At 41.7% G+C, this 21,620-nt stretch overlaps 1 protein-coding gene across 1 annotated transcript in view; it reads right to left on the bottom strand.

The window, feature by feature from the left end:
• Positions 1–12,125, bottom strand: part of FANCA (FA complementation group A) — a 44,174-nt gene extending 32,049 nt beyond the window's left edge. The window contains exons 1-7 of the mRNA XM_075281941.1: positions 12,017–12,125; positions 10,024–10,136; positions 7,103–7,193; positions 5,757–5,899; positions 4,042–4,137; positions 2,610–2,683; positions 1,153–1,262 (exon numbers count right to left, since the gene is read on the bottom strand). Coding sequence (XP_075138042.1) covers positions 1,153–1,262; positions 2,610–2,683; positions 4,042–4,137; positions 5,757–5,899; positions 7,103–7,193; positions 10,024–10,136; positions 12,017–12,077 — 688 coding nt within the window. The 5' untranslated portion in view covers positions 12,078–12,125. The remainder of the gene's footprint in view (positions 1–1,152; positions 1,263–2,609; positions 2,684–4,041; positions 4,138–5,756; positions 5,900–7,102; positions 7,194–10,023; positions 10,137–12,016) is intronic.
• Positions 12,126–21,620: the final 9,495 nt, after the last annotated feature.

Consider the following 21,620-nt stretch of genomic DNA (forward strand, 5'->3'; position numbering starts at 1 on the left):
CTATTCAAATAGTATTCGTTCATCTCTAACTTCAATTGTAACTTCTTACAATTGAAGTTAGAGATGCGTGAATACTATTTGAATAGCACGCTCCGATTGCAATGTATGGAAGCGACAGGCAGATTTTGCCGGCGGCCGCCGCTTAACGGGATTCTACCATTAAAAGAAGTTCTTTCCACTGACCACGTCGGAATAGCCTTAAAAAAGGCTATTCGTCTCCTACCTGTTGCCGTAGCCAGCGCCGCCTTCTTCCTCAGCTGCGTCCGCTCCGTCTATGTCCCCGTCGGGACTCATGGATGACGCATGCGCAGTCGGCTCTAACAGGCTCTCGCAGCCAGAGCCGACTGCGCATGCGTCATCCATGAGACCCGACGGGGACATAGACGGGACGGACGCAGCTGAGGAAGAAGGCGGCGCTGGCTACGGCAACAGGTAGGAGACGAATAGCCTTTAAGGCTATTCCGACGTGGTCAGTGGAAAGAACTTCTTTTAATGGAAGAATCCTTTTAACTCCTCGCGTGCCGAGCGCTTCCATTCATTTAAATGGAAGCGTGCCATTGAAATGAATAGAAGAGTCTGGCACGCGGGGTGTTAAGCGGCCGCCGGCAAAGTCCTTCTTCACAGCGCTGTGCTGTGAGAGCCGGGGGGGAACGCCCCCTCCCTCTCCGGGGAGTTCCCCCCGGCTCTCACAGCACAGCGGAGCCCCGTGTTTCCCCGATACGGTAGTAACACCCCCCTGAAAGTAAGACAGTGTCTTACATTATTTTTACCCCGAAAGTCCCACTATGTCTTACTTTCGGGGTATGTCTTACATTAGCCGAACTCCCTAAAACCCCCGCTACGTCTTACTATCGGGGGTGTCTTACTATCGGGGAAACACGGTAGTAGCAGAAAAAAAGAAGCAACATGACCTATCTTGCTGCAAACGTGGCACCTCAGTCAACCGCAGTGTCTGCAGCTCGAGACATGCTCTTGTTTAGGCCCATTCATTTGGGTATCGGCATCGAGTCGCAGCTAGCCACACAGAAGTTTACATGGCGGAAACCATTTTCCACCGTATGAACCTACCCTTACACTTACTACAGACAGCTGATAGACATTTCCAGGATCAACATATTGCCAAAGACTAGAAAACAAGTTATACAAACTTACTGGATATCATTTGCTCACAAAACTGTACATCAGGAGACTTTTCTATGTGCAGGAAGAGTAAATGCAGCTCCTTGCAGAACCAGTCCACTGCAGAGTGAGGGTCTTTACAACTGCAGAAATAAGAGGGCTTTCATATCACTCAAACTGTTACATATATCATGGGAACTTGCAAATAATATACTAGTATCAGCTACAAAAATGGGAAGCAGCAAGGTGTCATTATTATGTCTCCAGGGGTCTAGTATCTGGTATATCATAGTAACCTTTAAAGGCAGCCAGGGTGAAGCATATTAAACCGGAATATCAAGTCTTTCTTCCCATAAAAATCTGTGGATCTTTTGCAAATATATTAATTTATTTCACAATATGAAAATGAGCAATCTGAAGCAAAGAGGGTGGCTTTGTTGTTGCTCTAATACGCATGCATTGCCTCCTCACTTTCATTATTAATCAAATGTTTTATGAGATTTCAAATATTTTACAATAAAGAACAAAGCAATGTCAGATCATACAATATGTTCAAGCATTTAATTGAACATCATATGGGAAGAGGTACACATGTAATGAGAAAAGAGGCTTTAGATAAAATTGTCATTGATAAACAGTAAGAAGCTCTTAAGGAGTGCCTGAAAAGCATACTGGCGAAGGCATGCTGAGAAAAACGCATCTCCGAAAATTATGGATTGCTAACAATTAGAGAAACCAATATCCACAGATAGATTACCTATAGTGCTAAATTTAAAGCCGAAGTTTAAACTCCATTCCCTCCTTCTTTCTTTAAAGCGTAACTATACTTTCGGATAACTTTTGATTTTCTGGCAGTATTTATGTTATTAATAAATTTTGTAATATACTTTATTACGTTTTGTATCCTTTCTGTGAAATCCTGAATTTTTTCACACTTCCCCTTGTTGTTCCCGGTTGACCAGGATAAAATCATATTTCTAAACTAAGCTAAACACCCTTCCCCCACCTAATTTCTAACTTACTCTCTTTACCAAAAATTTATATTTACCCATATCGCTGGGTGACCGACCCAGACACATTTTCAGATATTCCAGTGACGTTCTGTTTCCAGAAACGGAACGTCACCAATAGCATACCCCCGTATATATCCCCCCACACCACATCATACTTCATACATCTGTCTTCATGTCTTTATGTCTGTCTTCATGTGGAGGGTCACTACAGTTATATGGCAGTTTAGAGGAACAGAGCTGCCCTCTGTGTTCCAGACTGCACATTTGCATATTGTGAAATAAATATTGCAAAGGAAGCACAAAATTTAATTGGGGACAAGTTATTAGATTCAGGTGAGACTGTCATATCTATGTCGCTGATTTAATATTCACCCTAGTGACAGACTGCCTTTGAATTTAGCACCCAAGACAGGTGATCATAACTGCTGTAAGAATTTATTCAAGTGATTTTTCAAAGCTCAAGACATTACCAATTACCTCTCTAAAATGTCCTCCAGCCCAACAATGTCCAAGTTCTGTAAGTGCCATATAACTTCAATTACAGGAGTGCGCTACATGGGAGAAATTAATACATTAAAGACATTTTACTACAGAATCCACTGTACCGCTGCTTATATCTTTCATCCAGATAAACCTGCTTTGGTGCCATAATGTTTATACTAGGCAATTCCACAGGAACGCAGGGAGATACACAGCAAACTATAAAGACAACAGCACATTACACCTACAGGACCTTTTATAGATTTCCCCAATTCAAATTCAAAGGAATGAATATGGAGTTGGTTCGACTCTTTAAAGCTAAAGCAGCTTACACCCTGCTGAGAAAACTTTCTACAAGATCTTGAAGTGTGTCTGTGGGAATTTTGGCCATTCAGGAGAACATTTCTAAAGTATGGCACTGGGTGTTGGAAGAAAGCGCCTAGCTAGCAAACTCCATTCTAGGTCATCCCAAAGGTGTTCAAATGGGCCAGTCAAGTTGTTCCACACCCAACCACGGACCTTTCTTAAGTGCACTGGGACACATTCATGCTGGATGAGAAAAGGGCCTTCCCCAAACTGTACCCACAAAATTGGAAGCATACATTGCCTAAAATGTTTTGGTATCCAAAAGCATTAAGATCCCTCTTCAAACTAAAGGCCTAGGCCAACTCCCTATGTAACAGCCCCATAGCATTATCCTCCCCCACCATACTTTACAGTTGGCACAATGTAGTCAGGTAGGTAGCAGTTCACAAACTTGCAAAACACATTTCCACTACTCAAGAGTCCAGTGGTGACAGGTTTTAGATGCCTGGCATTGTACTTAGTAATGCAGTAAGGGCTCGTTCACATCTGCGTCCGCTCTCCGTTCTGCAGGTTTCCGTTTCCTGCACAAAACTGAGCAGGAGATGGAAACCTGCAGGACTCTTTCATACCTATTCATTTGAATGGGTTTGAAAGATGTCCGGCCGTGAGCGCCAGTGAGCGTTTTATGCTCTCCGCTGCGAAACTGTTTTCTTTAAATTGGACACAGGGTCGGACATGCAGTACTCAGTGTCCGATTTAAAAAAAAAACGGTTTTGCGGCAGAGAGCATAAAACGCTCACCGGCGCTCACGGCCGGACCCGGTCTGACAGCTTTCCTTCTTCTGCATGCAAAAGACGGAAAGCTGAGAACGGACTCCGGGCGCTAGTGTGAACCTAGCGTAATTCAGACAACAAAGCACTGGCAACTTTTAAGCATTATGAACCTCAGCGACCCCCTCAGTCATAAAGTGACAGACCACGTAAAGTTACAGAGTTGCTGTGATTCCTAAGTTCTTCTACATTTTAATAATACCATTTACATTTTATTATGTACAATCTCAAAACTTTCCTCAATATAGCATACAAGTCACTTAGGATCATTCCACATGAACGGTGTCACTTACCTCTTGTTCCCAGATCTGCTCTAAAAAAACTGATCGACTAATATAATTTTTCACCAGCAGTCCCTTCAATGTCTGAAGAAAACCCATCAGTCTGTCCTGTCAGAAATTAAGAACACAATATATGTTAGAGTCTCCAGCAATAAAGTGAGCATATTACAGCTACAACTAGTAAAGGTTCATACTATTCTACTTGTATTGATTAGTCCTGGGGACACAACTGTCTACTAGTTTGGGAATGCAAAGATCTGGGGCTTAGTTCCATCTTTTCACACTAAAACCCATTACAAATCCATAGGTTACGTTTGATAAGCGCCCCTTCTACAACTCCAGTACAGAGGGATGTGGAAAGATAAAATCATCATTGACTTTCTTCAGTGAAAAGCAACCGATGAAAATCAGTGAAGGGGTTATATGGTCAATGGACCCTGAATGTCCCAACAGATGAGTGTTCAGAAAGGTGGGACACGCACCTATCGTGCATACCCTATAAATATTTCACACAACAATACTCCATTAATGGACATAAAATGTCCATAAATTCAATGTAAATATGTGAGATATTATAAGTACACCTTTTAGTTTAAAAAAGACCTTCCTCAAGTGTAAAATGATAAATGCCATACATAAACTGACTGCCGCTGGGTCTCTGAGCATTATGGACTTTTTAGTTTTAAATCCGTCCACCAGGAAAGTTACATGAAAACTAGCTCAGATTCTCCAAGTGGGTGATGAGCGAATCACAGTTAGTTTACATTCAAGCTTCCAGGGTCAATAGCTTCTGAACAGGTAAATGGAAGAGAAAAAAAAATCCAAACTGGCCTGGGGCACGGTGGCAATCAAATGATGTACTTGGTGATAGATTCCCCTTAAGGGATCATGCGCCACCTCAGAGGCCAACCACTAACTCAATAAGGGGGGGTCTCCTGACCTCCATCTCAAGGCCACTGAGAGGATGTCACATCTCTCAAAACAGGTGCAGATCCCAGTGCAGCCTCACACAAATATTCCATAAGAGTGTGCGATGGGAATACCCCATTAAAGTTTACAAGTGCTAAGACTGGAGCAATTTAGTCTCTTTAAGTCACTTTTTCACTTAAAAAGATGCTACAAATATAACACTACTTCACATTAAAAAAGACCTTTCAGCACCTCCAACAAGTACATCATTTAATAGCTGCTGCTCCACTGATTCCAGTATAGTTGGAATTTTTTCTATAGCTCCCACCATTCCTGAGCAATCAATGCTATTAGTCTTGGTGACCGATCGATTTAGGCTCTGTACTGTCAGGAGGGCGGTGTCAGGCAGGAGCAGACAAGGGGGATGATTCTGAGCTCTGACACTGGCTGCTTCTGATTGGAGCTCTGAATCTTGACCCCTTCCTGACACTGCCCTTCTGACATTAAAGAGCTTAATTAGTACATCAGACACCAAAACTGACTATACTTGTTGGTCGGGAATGTTGGGGGCTAGAGAAGGAATTCTAACTGTGCTGGAATCAGTGGAGCAGCAATTATTAATAGTTGTTAAAAACATGAATTGGTGGAGCTGGTGGAAGGTCCTCTTTAAAGGAATAGTTCACCATATTAAAGGAATATTGCATTAAAATGGCAGAATTTCCCTACATTGTGATAGCATTGGTAAGTCACATAGTGTACACTTCAGTTGAGTCATATCATTACCATCTTCTTACTTTACCGAACTGAAGGTGGCTTACCCTCTGCTCCTGGCTCAGGACTGATCCCTCTACTTCATCTGTAATACTATAGCAAATCTTCTGGATGTTAGACACAGCTGCTTTAGCTCCTAACGTATTTGGTGCCAAGTTCAAGTATAAGGCTTGATCTTGCAATGCAGATGCTTGAAAGAGGGGAAAAAGGGAAAAATAATATGCATATTACTATATAGTAGTGGTTTCTGGCTGTTGCAAAACTACACATCGCATGCTTTGAAATGTTGGGAATTGTAGCTTTGCAAAAGGTGGAGAGCAAACCCTTGCTGAATAGTAAAAATACAGAATAATAAACTTTAGGAATAAATTATTCTGTCATCGCACCATTTCCTCTTCTCCCTGCTTTCTACAAAGTCACACAACTTTCCTAGACCCTCATAGGAATATCTTCAGTACGTATGTCAAGCGTAACTGTATTACTAAGCAGATTTGCCATTCCAAAGTTTGGGATACTTGGGTCACAAGTCTCGCAGGCCAAGCAAATGCAGCCATATTAATTGTTTCCAGGCTTTCCAAAAAAGCCTAAATATCTACATTTTTGCCTTTAAAACCAATGATATTGCCATATAAAAGCCTCTAAATGGAGTCTGCAGCAGTAAAATCAGCATCAAACTGATGACAGTACCTTGTAGAGCAACTTCTACACTTACCAAAAATGTATCTTTTATTCTGCATTGCTGCTCCATCATATGAAAATTATCTGAAAAGGGCTTTATGGGCATTTCTTCTCCTGCTTGGACCTCATTCTGTGCTCCCAATAACTGCCCCCAGCTCCATCCCCATTGCTTGAGTGACGTTTTCCACTTTATTTGCAGTTAGGGGCCATAGTCTAAATAAAAATGCAAAGCCCTTCCTGCAGAAGAAACGCCAAAAAAGCCATTTTCAGCTCATTTGTGGAAGGATAAAACTCTGATTTTCATGAAAATGGAGCTGCAATGCAAAATAAATACATTTTTCTTAAGTGTAGATGCAGCTTAACAAGGTACCGTCATTAGTTTGATACAGATTATCCTGCTGACATTTTTGGCCTCAAACCAATAACGCAATGCAAACATGATCGCGGATAAGCAAATCAACCTGCAAGTGCATCAGGACAGGCCTACAGTCATGTCATGAGATGTCAAGGCTGTCTGTTAAAAGGAAGTTTTTCCAGATGGAAACCAAAGCATTTGTGGCAGTCTATAGGTAAATCTGGTAAATCAAGTCCACCAATGATGTATAATCTGCCTATCCAGAGAAACAGGATTACATCTTATACCATAAGAATATTTCACCTACTATCAGAGGCTTGAGATGTGTTTAGGACCTGACAGACTCCCTTTAACACTTACCAATAAATGTATCTGTAAATGCCACTGACTTCTGAGTATGACAGGATGTTGAGCAGCCATTGTCCACTTTCTTACATGGAGGAGCTTCTACCTACGTAGCAAAAAAAGAAATGTGCATGTGGTCATCGTCTAATCATAGTACATTAATGATGGACCTGCAATAAAAGAGTGTGGTGTATCAAACTTACAATGCAAATTTTACAGAATTCTATATCTTTCAGTGTTCCTTCCATAAAGCTTCGTATACAAATAACAAGGATATCAGATGAAGAATTGTTCACTCTAGTTTGCCTGTTTTCTCAGTAAAAGCAGCAGGAATAGGTGACCGGCGTCTCTGGGGCAAATTATTTTGAAGGGTAAAAATAAGATTTGTATGGATAGCCAATAGAAGACATTAAGGGACATTTGAGCCATCGCCATACGTATTGATATAAAATGTGAAAGTTCTGCAAAGTATACAATGTGTATGACCAGAATTAGCCTATGTACAGCTTTTTAGAAGCAAAGGATCCTTAGGCAGGAGTCCCATGTGGCGTAATCACTGTGGTTTGGCCGTGGCAGAAGTGCCATAGCAAAAACCGTGGCGTTTTACGGTCACTGACAAGTGTATGAGATTCTAGCAAATCACATCCACACATTGCATGTCAATTATACCTACAGAAACATAGGAATATGGAAACCTAGGAAACCTAAGTATAGTGGAAGCGCTGAAGGAAAAAAAGTTTTTCCTGCAGTGCTTTTTATACTGTGGCCCATTACATGTGACCTTAGCCTTGCAGGACATTCAACAATAAACTAACAAAACTTAAGTGTAAATTTATTGCCAAGTGACTAAATATTATTTAATGAATAACTAGGTGAATATGGCTTCAAAGGGGTTGTCCAGCAAATTCAGAAATCATGGGGAGGCGAAAGCTAAAAATAAATAAATACACCATACTCGCTTGTTCCTAGCACTCCTTTGCCAGCAAAAGTCTGCACATGACCGCTGAGGCCAGTCAGAAGCCTCAGCAGCCACAGTTAAAGTGTAACTAAACTTTCGGACAACTTTTGATTTTCTGGCGGTATTTGTGTTACATTTTATAATATACTTTATTAACAAATGTTGCATCACTTCTGTGGAATCCTGCATTTTTCACTCTTTCCCTTGAGTCCGTATTGAGCGCTTCTCTGCCTCTCACTGAATGTTACTGTTTTGTTTGTTTTTTATGTAGATTGTGACCCCCATATAGGGCTCACAATGTACATTTATTTTCCTATCAGTATGTCTTTGTAGAATGGGAGGAAATCCATGAAAACACGGAGAGAACATGCAAAGTCCTTGCAGATGTTGTTCCTGGCAGGATTTGAACCCAGGACTCCAGCGCTGCAGTGCTGACCACTGAGCCACCGTGTTGCCCCCCCCCCACCCCCCACTGACTGTTACTATGTATGAATTACAGGGTTGTGTAACATGTAGAAAATGAAAGTAAGAGAGGGTCACTTCAGTTATATCTCGGACATTATAAAACGTACAAAATAGCTTTTTGTGTCATACGAAAGGGGAGATTTTCTTCTTTCATGTGACACTAAAGCTGCAGTGTTATATAAATTATTTCCAGAGATATCACTGCTTGAAAACACAGTTGGGATTGGGATTTTTATATTGTATATATTACACAGCTGCAATTTTTCCTGAAGCCTAAGGGTATGTTCACATGGAGTTTTTTGCAGGCGGATTTTGAAGTGGAGTCCACCTGCAAAAAAGGCTCCCATTCATTTCAATGGGAGTCACTTGCTTTTTTTTCCCCGCTAGCAATTATTTTCAGCTAGCCGGAAAAAGAAGCGACATGCCCGATCTCCCCACGGCTGACTCAGACGTGGCGTTCACGGCTTGAGACTCACTCCCGATTAGGCCCATTCATTCGAGCCTAAACAAGAGCGGAATGCCACAACGGGATGCCGATACACTGCAACGGCATTCGTTGCGGCTAGATGCATGGAAAACTCACACAGCGGAATAGGTTTCCGCCGTGTGAATGGGCGCTTAGTGTGCTTTTTCATGACACAAAAAGCAAGTTTGTACCCTCCGCCCCCAAATTTTCTCTACTAGACAGGCCCCTACTCCCTACACAGTAACATTCGGTGAGAGGCAGGAAAAATCTCTCAATACAGAAACAAGAAAAAGAGTTATAAAATGTAAAAAAAAAAAAAAAAAAAAACACAGGATTTCGCTGAATTTATTCAAAATTTATTAACAAAGTATATTTAAAAATTTATTAACGACTCAAATACTGTCAGTAATCAAATGATGTCAGAAGGTCAAGTTACACTTTAAGAGAAACTGGTGATGTCACTCAGTGGTCAAGGTTGGTGCACGACTTCCATTGGCCAAGGCACGGCACACGCTGAACCCGACAGTGGTGGCGGACACCAGAGCACCAGGGACAGGTAAGTATGATTTGTTTTTTCAAGTTTCCCATTTCCCAGTTTCCTTCCTGACTTCTGAAATTCCTGGACAACCATTTTAATGTGCTTAGGAAAGAAGAATAACTGCAATAGGGCCATATTAGTCATCACTCAGAGTTATCAAACAGTTTGACCTAAGTAATATGATGAACATGAAGTCTAAATGTATATGTGGGAACATTTCGTACTGCTGGAGCCATGTCTATTTTGTGATTGCTTCAATAAGGAACAAAGTGTTCCTTTAAGATTGTATTTTCACTGGTCTTAAAATACCTGCAAGTTATCTGATCACTCATCCAACAAAAGGGATCATTCTGGATCTTAAAATATTAAGGAAATGCTATTCATTCTTTAATCCCCAGCCAAGCGGTGACAGTGGAAATCACCAAGTTATTGTTTGTGTTGCAGCTATGAACAAACCCTTCCAATACCACGTGTGAACAGCAACTGAAATGAGTCTGATCTCTTCTTACCTCTAACAGGAACTGGTTTACATCCTGACGACAGCTCAGCAGATACAATGCCGCCTCCTGCAGGCTTTTATTGCTGGATTCAGCTTTCCTGTCCACTCTCTTTGGCCTGTTAGCTGAAAATGAAGTATTTATGTGTACAGAGGAGACTGCCAGTAATGAGAAATAAGTCCTGGGTTTCCTGTGGCTATACACCCTGGCAATATGAGAGACACTATATAATCTGCACTTATTATCAGCACAATCTGCAATATTAAGAATGGCATCAATTGTTCCCATCAGCACTTGTGTAGATAAACAGCAGTCAGCCCCAGCTCCTGCAAGCCAAAGAGCCATTCTGAACCTGGGGGAGATGAGTGACTGCTAGATGTATCGGACACAGTTTATCCCTGGGGCAAACAACAGCATCAGGCAATGCTTACTATGACTGGCCTCAAGGGTATTTTTCATCCACCCAATAGACATTAGACTGACAGCCAAATCCACATATTAAAATCTATAGTCTACAGTCAGCTTCAGTTTCTGGTTGCTATTGCTACGTCCAGTGTCGTCTCTCTGTATACTATGACTACATGTAAATATACTTTTTGCTCCACACTATATCTTATATACAAATGTTATATTACAAATGAGAGCTCTGAGACTAGAAACAACTACAATAGATTTTCTGGTCACACCAAAAGCCTAACTAGAATGAAAACCTCCATTCATGCAGCACAGAGAACGCACAATAGAAATAACACTTACCTATAAATTTCACAACTAAATGGCTTTATCAAGGGTTTTTACATATACAGTATCTTGTAGGTGATAAGGAGATTTCACATATCTCTGTTACTTCGAGTAGTAAATATAAGACAGTAAGAGTATGAGGGAGAAGAAACCATTTAACCCTTAAGTACCATCATGGTGTCTATCATACACATATCATTATGATAGACAACGTGATAGTACTTAAGGGTTAATAAAGGGGGTTCCAAGTCTCATGCAAACCAAGCTTAGCGTTATGTGAAGTCTACATCTTTCTAATACATTTTTCTCTTTGATTCTTCGGTTTTCAAGCCCTCTGCTTGCTATCAGTGAATGGAAACATTCTGTGGGCTGGTCGATTATGTCCGAAATCAAAATCCCAATTAATCAGGCATTTGACCTTGATTACAATTAATGATAATTATTTAAGGCCACACCCCCAGGGGCAGATAAGAAGAGTAAAATGGGATGTACTCTAGGGCCCAACAGCATTTGCCTCCATTACAATCCGACATTGTAATCCTCTGTATTGGCATCCACTGATACTGAGTGTTACTGTTGGATATCTGATCAGTAGGGGTCTGACCACTAAGACCCCCATGATCCTGAAAGCAGGGATATTTTACCCTCGTTGTGCCTGCAGCCGCCACCTGAATGTAGACATGCCACTTATTAGATGGAAAGCATTTGTACTCCCATTCACTTCAATATGAGCACTGGAGGTAGCCGAGCGATGTGCTTAAGTATCTCCAGTGCTCCCATTCCAGGAGTGCGGACGTGTACCATCCAGCTTGGGTATGTCTACAGACAGGTTGTACAGAGGGGTCTCAGCTGTCAGACATGGGGTGGTCCTCTAACAGGGAGGTTCATAAGATTTGTCAGCACTATTTCTGCTGCATCAGGATTTCACCTTGAAGGACCACTTTCTAATTTCGGGATGTCACACCATTTATTCCACAGGAGAGGAGACTTCCGTATTAAATGGCCATAGCTATGCAGATAAGACAGCTGTGAACAGTGTGCACTGTGTTATCTAGACATGCACAGCAGCAGCTAGAGACACCGGCTTGTACAGCCCTTACAATACTCCATCCTGCAGCCACTACCACCCCAGCATGCACTCCTGCTACTGAAACACTACAACTCCTAGTGTGCTCTACGTGTCTATATTACATAGGGTGGCAGACATCCTATGGCACAGTAACTACAGTCACAGACTAATGACACAAAGCGAATTCAGTTATACCAAGCAGCTGTGCCAGGCTCCTCTTGTGGCCGCCCGCAGCGGAGCCCGACACTGCAGACATTACTGCCACCGAGCGCAATCCCGCAACTTCCACCACACTTTAGAACTAGATAGCGCGCCCTAATCCAATTGGCTGACACAAATGTACGTCATTTCTGATTGGACGAACGTAATGACACACTATAAGGGAGGTCGGAGGTCAGTGACGGGAGGATGCGGCCATGTTGGTAGAGGAATACCAACCTAATTGATTCTGCGTGAATGTCTGTGGAATAATGTTATTATTCGAGAGAAGGGGAATATCTCAGGGCGGGAAATTCATAAATGTTCCAGCTACTTTTATAGCTTCAAATAGGGAGTGATCCAAAATCATGAGACGGTGCCATGCAGTATATAGAGTTAGGACCATAGTCAGACTGGCCCTCTTCTGAGGGAGGTCAGGCTCTAACATGGTAAAGATCAAGCAAAACACACCCAAATTTGAAGGCTACTTGGCAATTTTCAGCACTTTAAATATGGCGCTCACTCATAAGCAGAGCTTGTACTGGTACATTTATTCATGCTGCCGCCCCCATCCCCCGCCATGTCGTCTCCACCTCTCTGCTATGACAAGGAAAAACGGCCAAGTGATGGACCTTTATTTAGTAGCACAGAGTGAATGGGTCTTTTTACATGTCTGGGGGGGGTTTTGTGTTTTTTTGTATTTATTTTAGCTTTAGTAGAAATTGTTGGATCCATTTTTAACCATTGTAATAGTATGGCGGTTGCCAGGTCTTTAAAGCTACACATACATTACAGCGCACACCAGACGCTAATGCCCACAATCAGAGGTCAGTTATATCGCCGGCACTCCACTGCTGTGTGGCCCCCCACTGGTGCTATTTCTTCTCCTCTTCTCCTTACTGTTGGGTTTCCTCAGGGCTCAGACCTAGGCTCCATCCTCCTCTCTATACACAGCTCCTATTGGAGAAACCAATAGCAGATTTGGCTTCCAATATTACCTTCACGCTGATGACACCCAATTATATACCACAGCTTGTGACATCACCCCTACACTGCTACAGAACATCGTGGCATTTCCGCTCCAGATTTTTTTCCAGCAATATGTGGATGGGATTAGCCAGAATTCCATCCAATTTGCAGGTAATGTAAAATGCAGCGTTTTTGCCACTGCATTTTCGCAACGTGAGCTTTTCCCCTAGTGCTTTTCACAGAAAGTTCACAGTTTTTTCCTCTGCAGACCTTCTGCTCCAATTATACCTATAGGGAAACCGCCGCTACTAAGGCTCTGTACTATCAGATGGGTAGTGTCAGACAGGGGCAAAGGGGTGTGTTTCATAGCTCCAATCAGACATGGCGGGGTTAGAGTCCAAAATCACACCCCTTGCCTGCTCCTGCCTGACACCACCCAGCTGACAATACACAACTTAAATAGCAAATCAGGCACCAAAACTAACAGCACTTATTGCTTAGGAATTGTGGGGCTATAGAAAAAAAAAATCCAACTGCTCTGGAAGTAGTGGCACAGCACTTATTAAAGGTTCTCTTTAAAGGGTTGTCCAGGATAATCCTGTTTTTGCTAAGGAGGCTGGAGAAGGTGAATTAAAAAAAAAACTAAACATATCTGTCCCTGGTACTCCGACGTCTCCCACTGCGGTCAGGTCCTGCTGCTCCCTGGTCATTGAGTGTCCTGAGGAAAGGACACAGGATGTCACAGGTGATATCCCAGTTCCTTTACTGAGGCTGCTGATTTGAATCAGTAGTCATTTGCAGTGAGGGTTTCCAACAAAACAATACCTGGGAGCAGCAGGGCCGAATCACTGTGTAAGGCACCGGGGAAAGGGGATTATGGGGGGTAGGGGACCCCTTCCCCAACTTCCTTGCCAAAAATGGGTTATCCTGGACAATCCCTTTAAATTACCCATCCTTAAAAAGCACCATGTAAACACAGCCCCACAGAGAAGTGAAACACCTGTGACTTGGAAATTGATGCATCCACCACCCTGTGTGCCATCACCCTGATATGTTGATTAGGTTCCCTACGGTCAGATGGGCGGTTCTGGACTAGGGCAGACGATCTGGAATCACCCACCGTACAGTAGAGACTATCATTAGGATACTGGGTACAGAAACAGCACCAGTTGTTTAAGTCAAGAAACAGTCTGGATTAGAAAAAAAATTGCAACTGCACCAGAAACAATAAAGAGTCTCCATAACAGAGCCAGCTGTAGTGCCGCCATAAGGCTGGTATCACAAACAGTATTTTTTCTAGCTTTTTAAAATGAAGGTTATGACACTGTTTTTCTTTACTCTCTATTTTTCCATCCAAATGTTACTGTAAATTGTATAGTAAAATGTAAATTGCACCACATACGTATTATTTTTGTTTGTGACAGGGGTTTTTTTCTAGAACACACACCATGTGCTTTCTGCAGTGTTCCCCAGAGTTATCTGCAGGACATGAAAAATGTCAGAAAATGCATGTTTGAAATGTAATAAAATTTTTGTCGTATTTTTTTATTTTGTAACAAATATTTTATAACAAATAAAAAAAACTCTTCTCAGGCACTTAAAAAACCCGAAACAATTCCTATGTCACAATAACAGCACAGTGTCGCGAGTGCAGCAGTATCCCCATAACATTATTATATTGTAGTGAAGAACATACTATAGTCACCCGCAGCGCCCCCACGGCAGATCCAACCACAGTACTACCATAACAGCAGCTGACTTGCCATTCAGAGTCATGGAAAGCAGTAAGAATCTGGGGCTTTAATGCCATCTGCATTGGTTGTCACTCAGCTTTACCAAGAATGAGCTGTAGGTATGAGAGTGACTTCATGATAATGTCTCAAGGCATTTAACAGCAGGTCATGGATGAAGTAAATAGGAGAGTTTGACATTTCCTCTTTATGTGCAGTGTAAATATAGCTTTTGGGGTGTGCCCTCCCCTTGGGGTCAGAGTAGAACTTGTTCATGCTCATTCTTCATGGGTCATATGTACAAGTAAGAATAAGGGTTGCAGAGTCGAGGTATGTGGCTGCAAAGCCGAGGATTTCATTTTATAGCAACCTTGTGGTCGGTTAAGTTGGAATTGGTCTACTGAAGGTGAAAAATGTCTTATGTGAGATTGTTGAGGCAGCTTCAGATGGTTTATATATCAATGGCGACTAATAAAGAAAATACTGTAAACCTATAATCTCAGGAATGGAATATTCAACAACTGCAGAGCACCTGCTATTATTGAGTTAGGATCTGGTATGGGATGATACATCCCTTCTGATATATTGTTCACAATGGTGTAAATATGCCATTCAGTTGCCTAGAAAAGCTAGATTACCCAATCCTTCCCCAGAAGGAATATATATTTACCAGTTGAGGAACAGGACTGATACATATGGGAGTAGCACATACAATAGCTTCCATAAATCTATTACCCCCTTGGCTTGCTGGCAGAATATGGACAATAACTGACACCATTAGTGAGGGTTCAGATTCTGTATACCGGTTCTTCTTGGTGCTGTTAGGTTGAGGTTACATGCGGTGCATAGGCTGCAGAAATTTCTGTCACTGAATATCAATTTCATTCGTCCAAATTGTGATGTTTTGTTGAAATGCGCATGGATTTTGCAAAAAATCAGAAAAGCAACAAACCTGAGGTAAGAAAGCTTACCTTATGTCTTTTACATAGGGATGGATGCAGACAAACATCCAACGTAGGGGGCTCCATCTGCATCTGTCATTTAATGTCTGTTATCTCCTGTGAGAACTCACCTTTATATTGTTTACATTAAAATCATGGTTTTGACAGATACAAATGACAAATCTCATCTCATTGATTTATAATTTAATACAACAAAGATTTTAGCTAACCTTGCTAACCTTTCAAGGGGTTGTACAATTACTGACACTTATCCCTTGCCTGCTCCTGCCTGACAGGATAAGTATCAGACCACTAGGAGACTAACCCGTCGCACCCCCCAGTGATCAGGGAACAGGGACCAAAAGTTCCCTTGCATCCTCTCTGTGAAAGAAGTCCAAGTGCACTTGCGTGACTGGTTCTCCGTTCACTTCTTTGGGGCTTCCGGCAAACCCATAGAAGTGAATTAGATTCTCAAAAACAAAAGAAAACACCGAGCAACCCGTAGTGTAGTATTTCAGGTATCAATATTAGTAAATAAAGGAATAAGGCTCACCTTACAAGGTTGTGAACCTGGATCACAACCGAAGCCTTCGGCCAGGCGATTAAGAATCAATACACCTGAAGAAGGGCGAGTTGAATGCCCGAAACGCGTAGTGTTGTGAGTTTATATACCAATAAAGCCATTTTTTGAATCTACAAGGAGAGCGTGGTTACTTTTAACATCGGTTGTTCTATCACATCTGTATGTTGGTCTTTGTTTGTTGTCATAGAAGTGAATTGAGCTCTGGTCATGTGCACTGGTATTTCTTTGACATTTCATGTCATTTTCACTGGCAGTCCCAGTGGTCAAATACTCAGCAATCTGACACATATACCCTATTTTCTGGATAGATAAGTGTCTGTACTGGCAAAACCCAATTAATGGAGGCCCACAATGGCATTGTGAACAGAGGTTTAGACTTACGCCCTACATTGCAGAAACGCGTTGATTTTTGTTGTAGATTTTGCTGCATTTTTTTTTAGCTAAAGTCAGGAATGGATTTAACAGAATAGAAACATCTAAGAGCTTCCTTTATATTGTCCATTCTTTTTCAAGCCACTCCTGGCTTTGGCTCAAAAACTGCAACAAAAAAATGCTGCGTTTCCGCAATATGGGGCTTAACTATAGGGTGAATTCACAAATGAAATTCTATTTCATGTGTCTGAATGGGGCTGTTTTTTTCCAAAAGAACATGGATCTTCGCAAGCTCCATTTTGGATGAATGAAACAGTTACAGATATGTTTGCGACAAGTTTGGCACTTGTGAACTCATCCTTATTTATACATCGCGGATGTGGTCATGATTTTGCATCAGTACAGCTTGTAGTTACTTTTTTGGTTCCTATCTAGCTCTATAACTAAAGCACATAACCTAATCTACCCACCTTCTATAGAGAGGTTTTGCGGACACTTACTCCTCACCCATGATTTCATCATACAAAAACAAATATTGAGCAATAATCATTATTTAACCAACATGTCGGGGTAAAAGAATGTGACCGCAGGACGTGACATCACTCAGCATAGTGTAAATAAATAAGTAGGTAATTGGTAGAACAAAGCAAAGATAACAAGTGACACCGCAGCTCTAATGTCACGTAAAAGATGACTTCATCCCCAATATATGTTGACAGGTATCTTCTACTATTTATAAATGCATGTATTGTTCACAAGTCAGATACAGCACAGTATTTATATGTTATTACCTTTATGTAATGACAAAGTGTTGTATTCTGTTATCACCCCCTAGGTTCACCAAGCTATTGCTACCTTTTGGGATTTATGGGATATGTAGACAACGCCACATCCTGAGCAAAGATAACATATTATGTCCAAACTTTTTATATTTAAGATGTACGATGTTAGATTAGGTATTCTCGACGCAACATGATGACAGTGGTCCATTCGGCAGCTGTATAATGCATGTGCATGCCCACTTTTAATTTGTTTGTGTTCCTGGTTACTGACCTTATCAAAAAGCTGGACAGCACTCCATGTAGTTGAGCTTGCTTGTTAGTTTTATTTTATTCCATATTAGACCAATATATCACATACAGGGTGTACATATTGTTAGAGCAAAGAGCTGAGAGCAACATTTCGGGCTGTGAGAGCCCTTCCTCAGGCATTTAGAATCTGAATAAGAGGGCATGATGGCTGCTGCATATCTAGCACAAATATAATTCTCGTTGGGCCCTAGAGAACTGATTCTGGTAAGGAACCCAAAGATGGGGGAGATGTATGTCTTCCCTTAGCAAACTCTGGACAGGAGTCATACATCTCTCCCATCCTTGGGTTCCTTACCAGAATCAGTTCTCCAGGGCCCCACGAGAAATATATTTGTGCTAGATATGTGGCAGCCACCATGCCTTCTTATTCAGATTCTATTTGCCTGAAGAAGGGTCTCTCGCAGCCCGAAACGTTGCTATTGACTCTTTGCTCTTACAATATGTACATCCTGTATATGATATATTGGGCTAACATGGAATAAAATAAAACTGACAAGCAAGCACAACTACCTGGAGTGATGTCCATCCTTTAAAACGAGCTTCTGTGTAAATTGGTGGGTTCCGGTCAGCCATCAGTTGAATAAGTGCACCCTTCTGCAAGCTAAGGAGAGTGCACTTATGCACAATACTGTAATTTTTATCCGCAAATCCAGATAAAAGTAGGAACTCTTTCATTTCAATAGGCATACACATGGACGTAGTTTTTGTGTCTGTGTGTCCGTGCCTTATACATGAACTATGAAATCATGAAGCATGTCTGATTTTTGCCTGCATTTGCGGCACAAACAATTGTAGGACATGTAAAAGCCACTACGGTCATGTGCAGGAGACCTTATTCTAAGAGGTTATAATAAATTCCTTGTAATGTAACCCAATGTAAATCCTGCACCTGTTTGGGTAGGAAAACATAGAGGAAAATTTTCAGCCTAGCCATATAAAAAGAAAGGTTGGAACTATAAAATAGTAGAACAATATTGTGCATGGAGGAAAACAGGTTATGTTAGGAATGTTTCCTTTAAACTCTGATCTGAAAAAAAAAACAACTGAAAAACACCATTGTATTTTCAGAGAACCAGCTGGTAGGTCAGAGTCTTCTTTGTAGTCCAAAAAAAAGGATTCCTTACCCTGGGCCGCCTTTAATCTAACAATTACAAGTTGACTTAAGGAGGAGCGGCCTCCTACATGAAGGAAGTGATTCATTCACAAAAGAAAAGAAAAACTGAATTTATTTGCCGAATGTCAACTGGTTGTGTTCATCATTTTCAGAACATGAGGAAGCAAACAACTCCAGCAAGTAAGGGGGAAGCAGGAAGTACAGTTGTCAAGAGATTGGTCAGACTAAGGTTCTCCGTGCCAGCTTATTATCTCACTGAAGTAACCATGCAATTGAACCCCAAACCCCCCCCCCATTATATTCTGATTGCCAATAGAAGGAGCACATTGCATAAGGACTAGAGGCATAGCTGAGGGTAAGTTCACACTGAGTTTATTGGTTCGGATTTTGACGTGGAATCCGCCTCAGAATCTCACTCCAAAAAACGTCTCCCGCGACTAGCCACAACTGGATGCCAGTGCAGTGCACCGCCACCCAGTTGCGGCATTCCACATCGGATTAGGCCCAAATGAATGGGCCTAGTCGGGAGGGAGTGTCGCGCGGCAGATTCAGCCGCGGAACCCGAAGCAAGATAGGGCAGCTCGCTTCTTTTTTTCGTGAGTGGACGTACGTGGCGACTCAGCTGCAGAGAGTCTCCTAATCAAGGAGGCTTAAGAAGTTGCTCCAGCAGCAACACTTTGGCAGAGCTTGGCTGGAGAGTGAAACAGGTCATATTTTTGGAGCTGTGTCCTGAATGACTCAACTGGCTTTTGATTTCTGTTATTCTAGGTGAGGTAACCTATTCTATGTTTAGTTAGAGCCTAGCCGGACAGGGATTTATTTTTGTATTGTTTCCTTTTGTTGCTGCACTATATTTTTGAGTGAAAATAAACTCTACCTTTGTTTTGGACTAAAGAAACTGGACTTGTGTGTCTATGCCACCTCACCTAGCAACCCCAGACCCTGACACTATGTAGACAGAAAAATAAAAAAGAATTTTGGTAGATGGGGATGGGAAATATGAAAAAAGTCACCAAACATTAATGTACAAACTACCCTGCATCATTAAAGGGTTAAGGGGTCCTCAGAGTTTTTGAAAAATTTGACCAAGGGAGTAGATGTTATAAAAAAAAAAAAGAAAGAAAGAAAGTTATACTTTTATGTTAAAAGAGATGTATCCATGTTATGTAGCATTCACTGATAGCAGTTCCGCAGACAGTAATGGAATTTATAGGGAGATTATTGGCTCTCCTGTCAAACCACTTGTATGAAAATAGTAAAGGACCCTTGCAATAAAAAAACAGCACACTCCAGCTGTGTGTGAACTTAGCCCTATCTGACTTATCAGCCAGTATACGCAATATCTGGCATCTTTCCTGCTCCTTTATGTTTATGGCACAGAATAAACCTTTGCACTGATCATACGATAACATATTTTGCAGGTTTAGGACAATGTAGTGCCTGCATATAAATCTGTGCTTCATCTGACAGATATACAGGTCAAGAAACTAAGCTCATATTATATATCAGCCAAATGCCAAATAACATGTGAATTCATGAAACTATCTAGAACAAAACATGTACACTGTCTACCAATAAGTATTTGGACACCCAGTAAAGTTCTGCAGAGGTGGAGTTATGGTCTGGGGGTGTTTCTCTTGGTATGGACTGGGACCCTTGGTCCCAGTGCATGGTAAATTAAACTCTGACGCACTATTTTAGATAACAGTGTGCTTCCTACATTATGGCGGTTCTATGGGTCGGACCAATGTTACTTCCAGGATGATAACGCCAGCTGTCATGTAGCAAGGTCTACCATAGCTTGGTACAGTGACAATCAGGTTATCCGACTGGACTGACCTGACCAGAACCCAGACTTTAACCCTATCGAGCACCTCTGGGACGAGTTGGATTTCCGAACTAAGGGGTGCAGCAGCCGTCCAAAATTGGTGAAAGAACTTACCTGTCTTCTCCAAGCCGAATGGAATAAAATACCACTAGCCGTCATACAAGGACTTGTAGAAAGCATGCCCCGGAGGGTTGAGGCTGTAATTGCCACTCGGACCACAGGTGTCCAAATACTTATTGGTAGACAGTGTATTATTGTATCTGTATTTGGCTACTTCAGTGGTCTTGAACCAAGAATACAACTCCCAGCATGTTCTGACACCAGTATGCTGCTAGTTGTAGTATTGCCACAGGTTTTACACTACTAAGGTATAACTGTGTTCACTAAGATATGTCGGAAGAAGCAACTGGTTCTTGTGATCAGTCCTAGAAAGAAACACAAGGGCATGAGGATGTGGCATGTAGATGAACCTCAGTGTGTCCATGACTTGCCCGTAGAATGTAATAGAAAGAGTGGGCAAAGAAAAAAAAGGCGAATGATGAGGAACCCACATATTTTATGATGTCCCTGTTCAGGATCAGTATATAGGCCATTTGTTCTTCAAAAGCAAGTCCGAGCCCCCCCTCCCCTTTATCTCATGACAGTCATGAAATGTGATATCTCACTCCGTTAGGTGCAATCTGATAGACAGTAGAAAGGAGTTGTAAAGTGACAGTAGGCTTCCTTACCCGCAGGGCTCCTGTGCAGCTCCACATATGGCATGTCTGTATTAATGCATGTTATAAGCGCATTTTTACAACTCTGCATGTGAATCTGTTTTTACTGTATCTTTTAGCATGAAACCCAGGATGAGTAATGGGATCAGTGAGAGAATAGTGAACATAAATGGTATGATCTATAAAACATGGCCATCCACAGTAGTCAGTGTTGCTATTACAATCTATGGAATAGCGCTTTACGTTGTATTTTAGAT

Source organism: Leptodactylus fuscus, chromosome 7, assembly GCF_031893055.1.
Source record: "Leptodactylus fuscus isolate aLepFus1 chromosome 7, aLepFus1.hap2, whole genome shotgun sequence".
NCBI lineage: Eukaryota > Metazoa > Chordata > Amphibia > Anura > Leptodactylidae > Leptodactylus > Leptodactylus fuscus.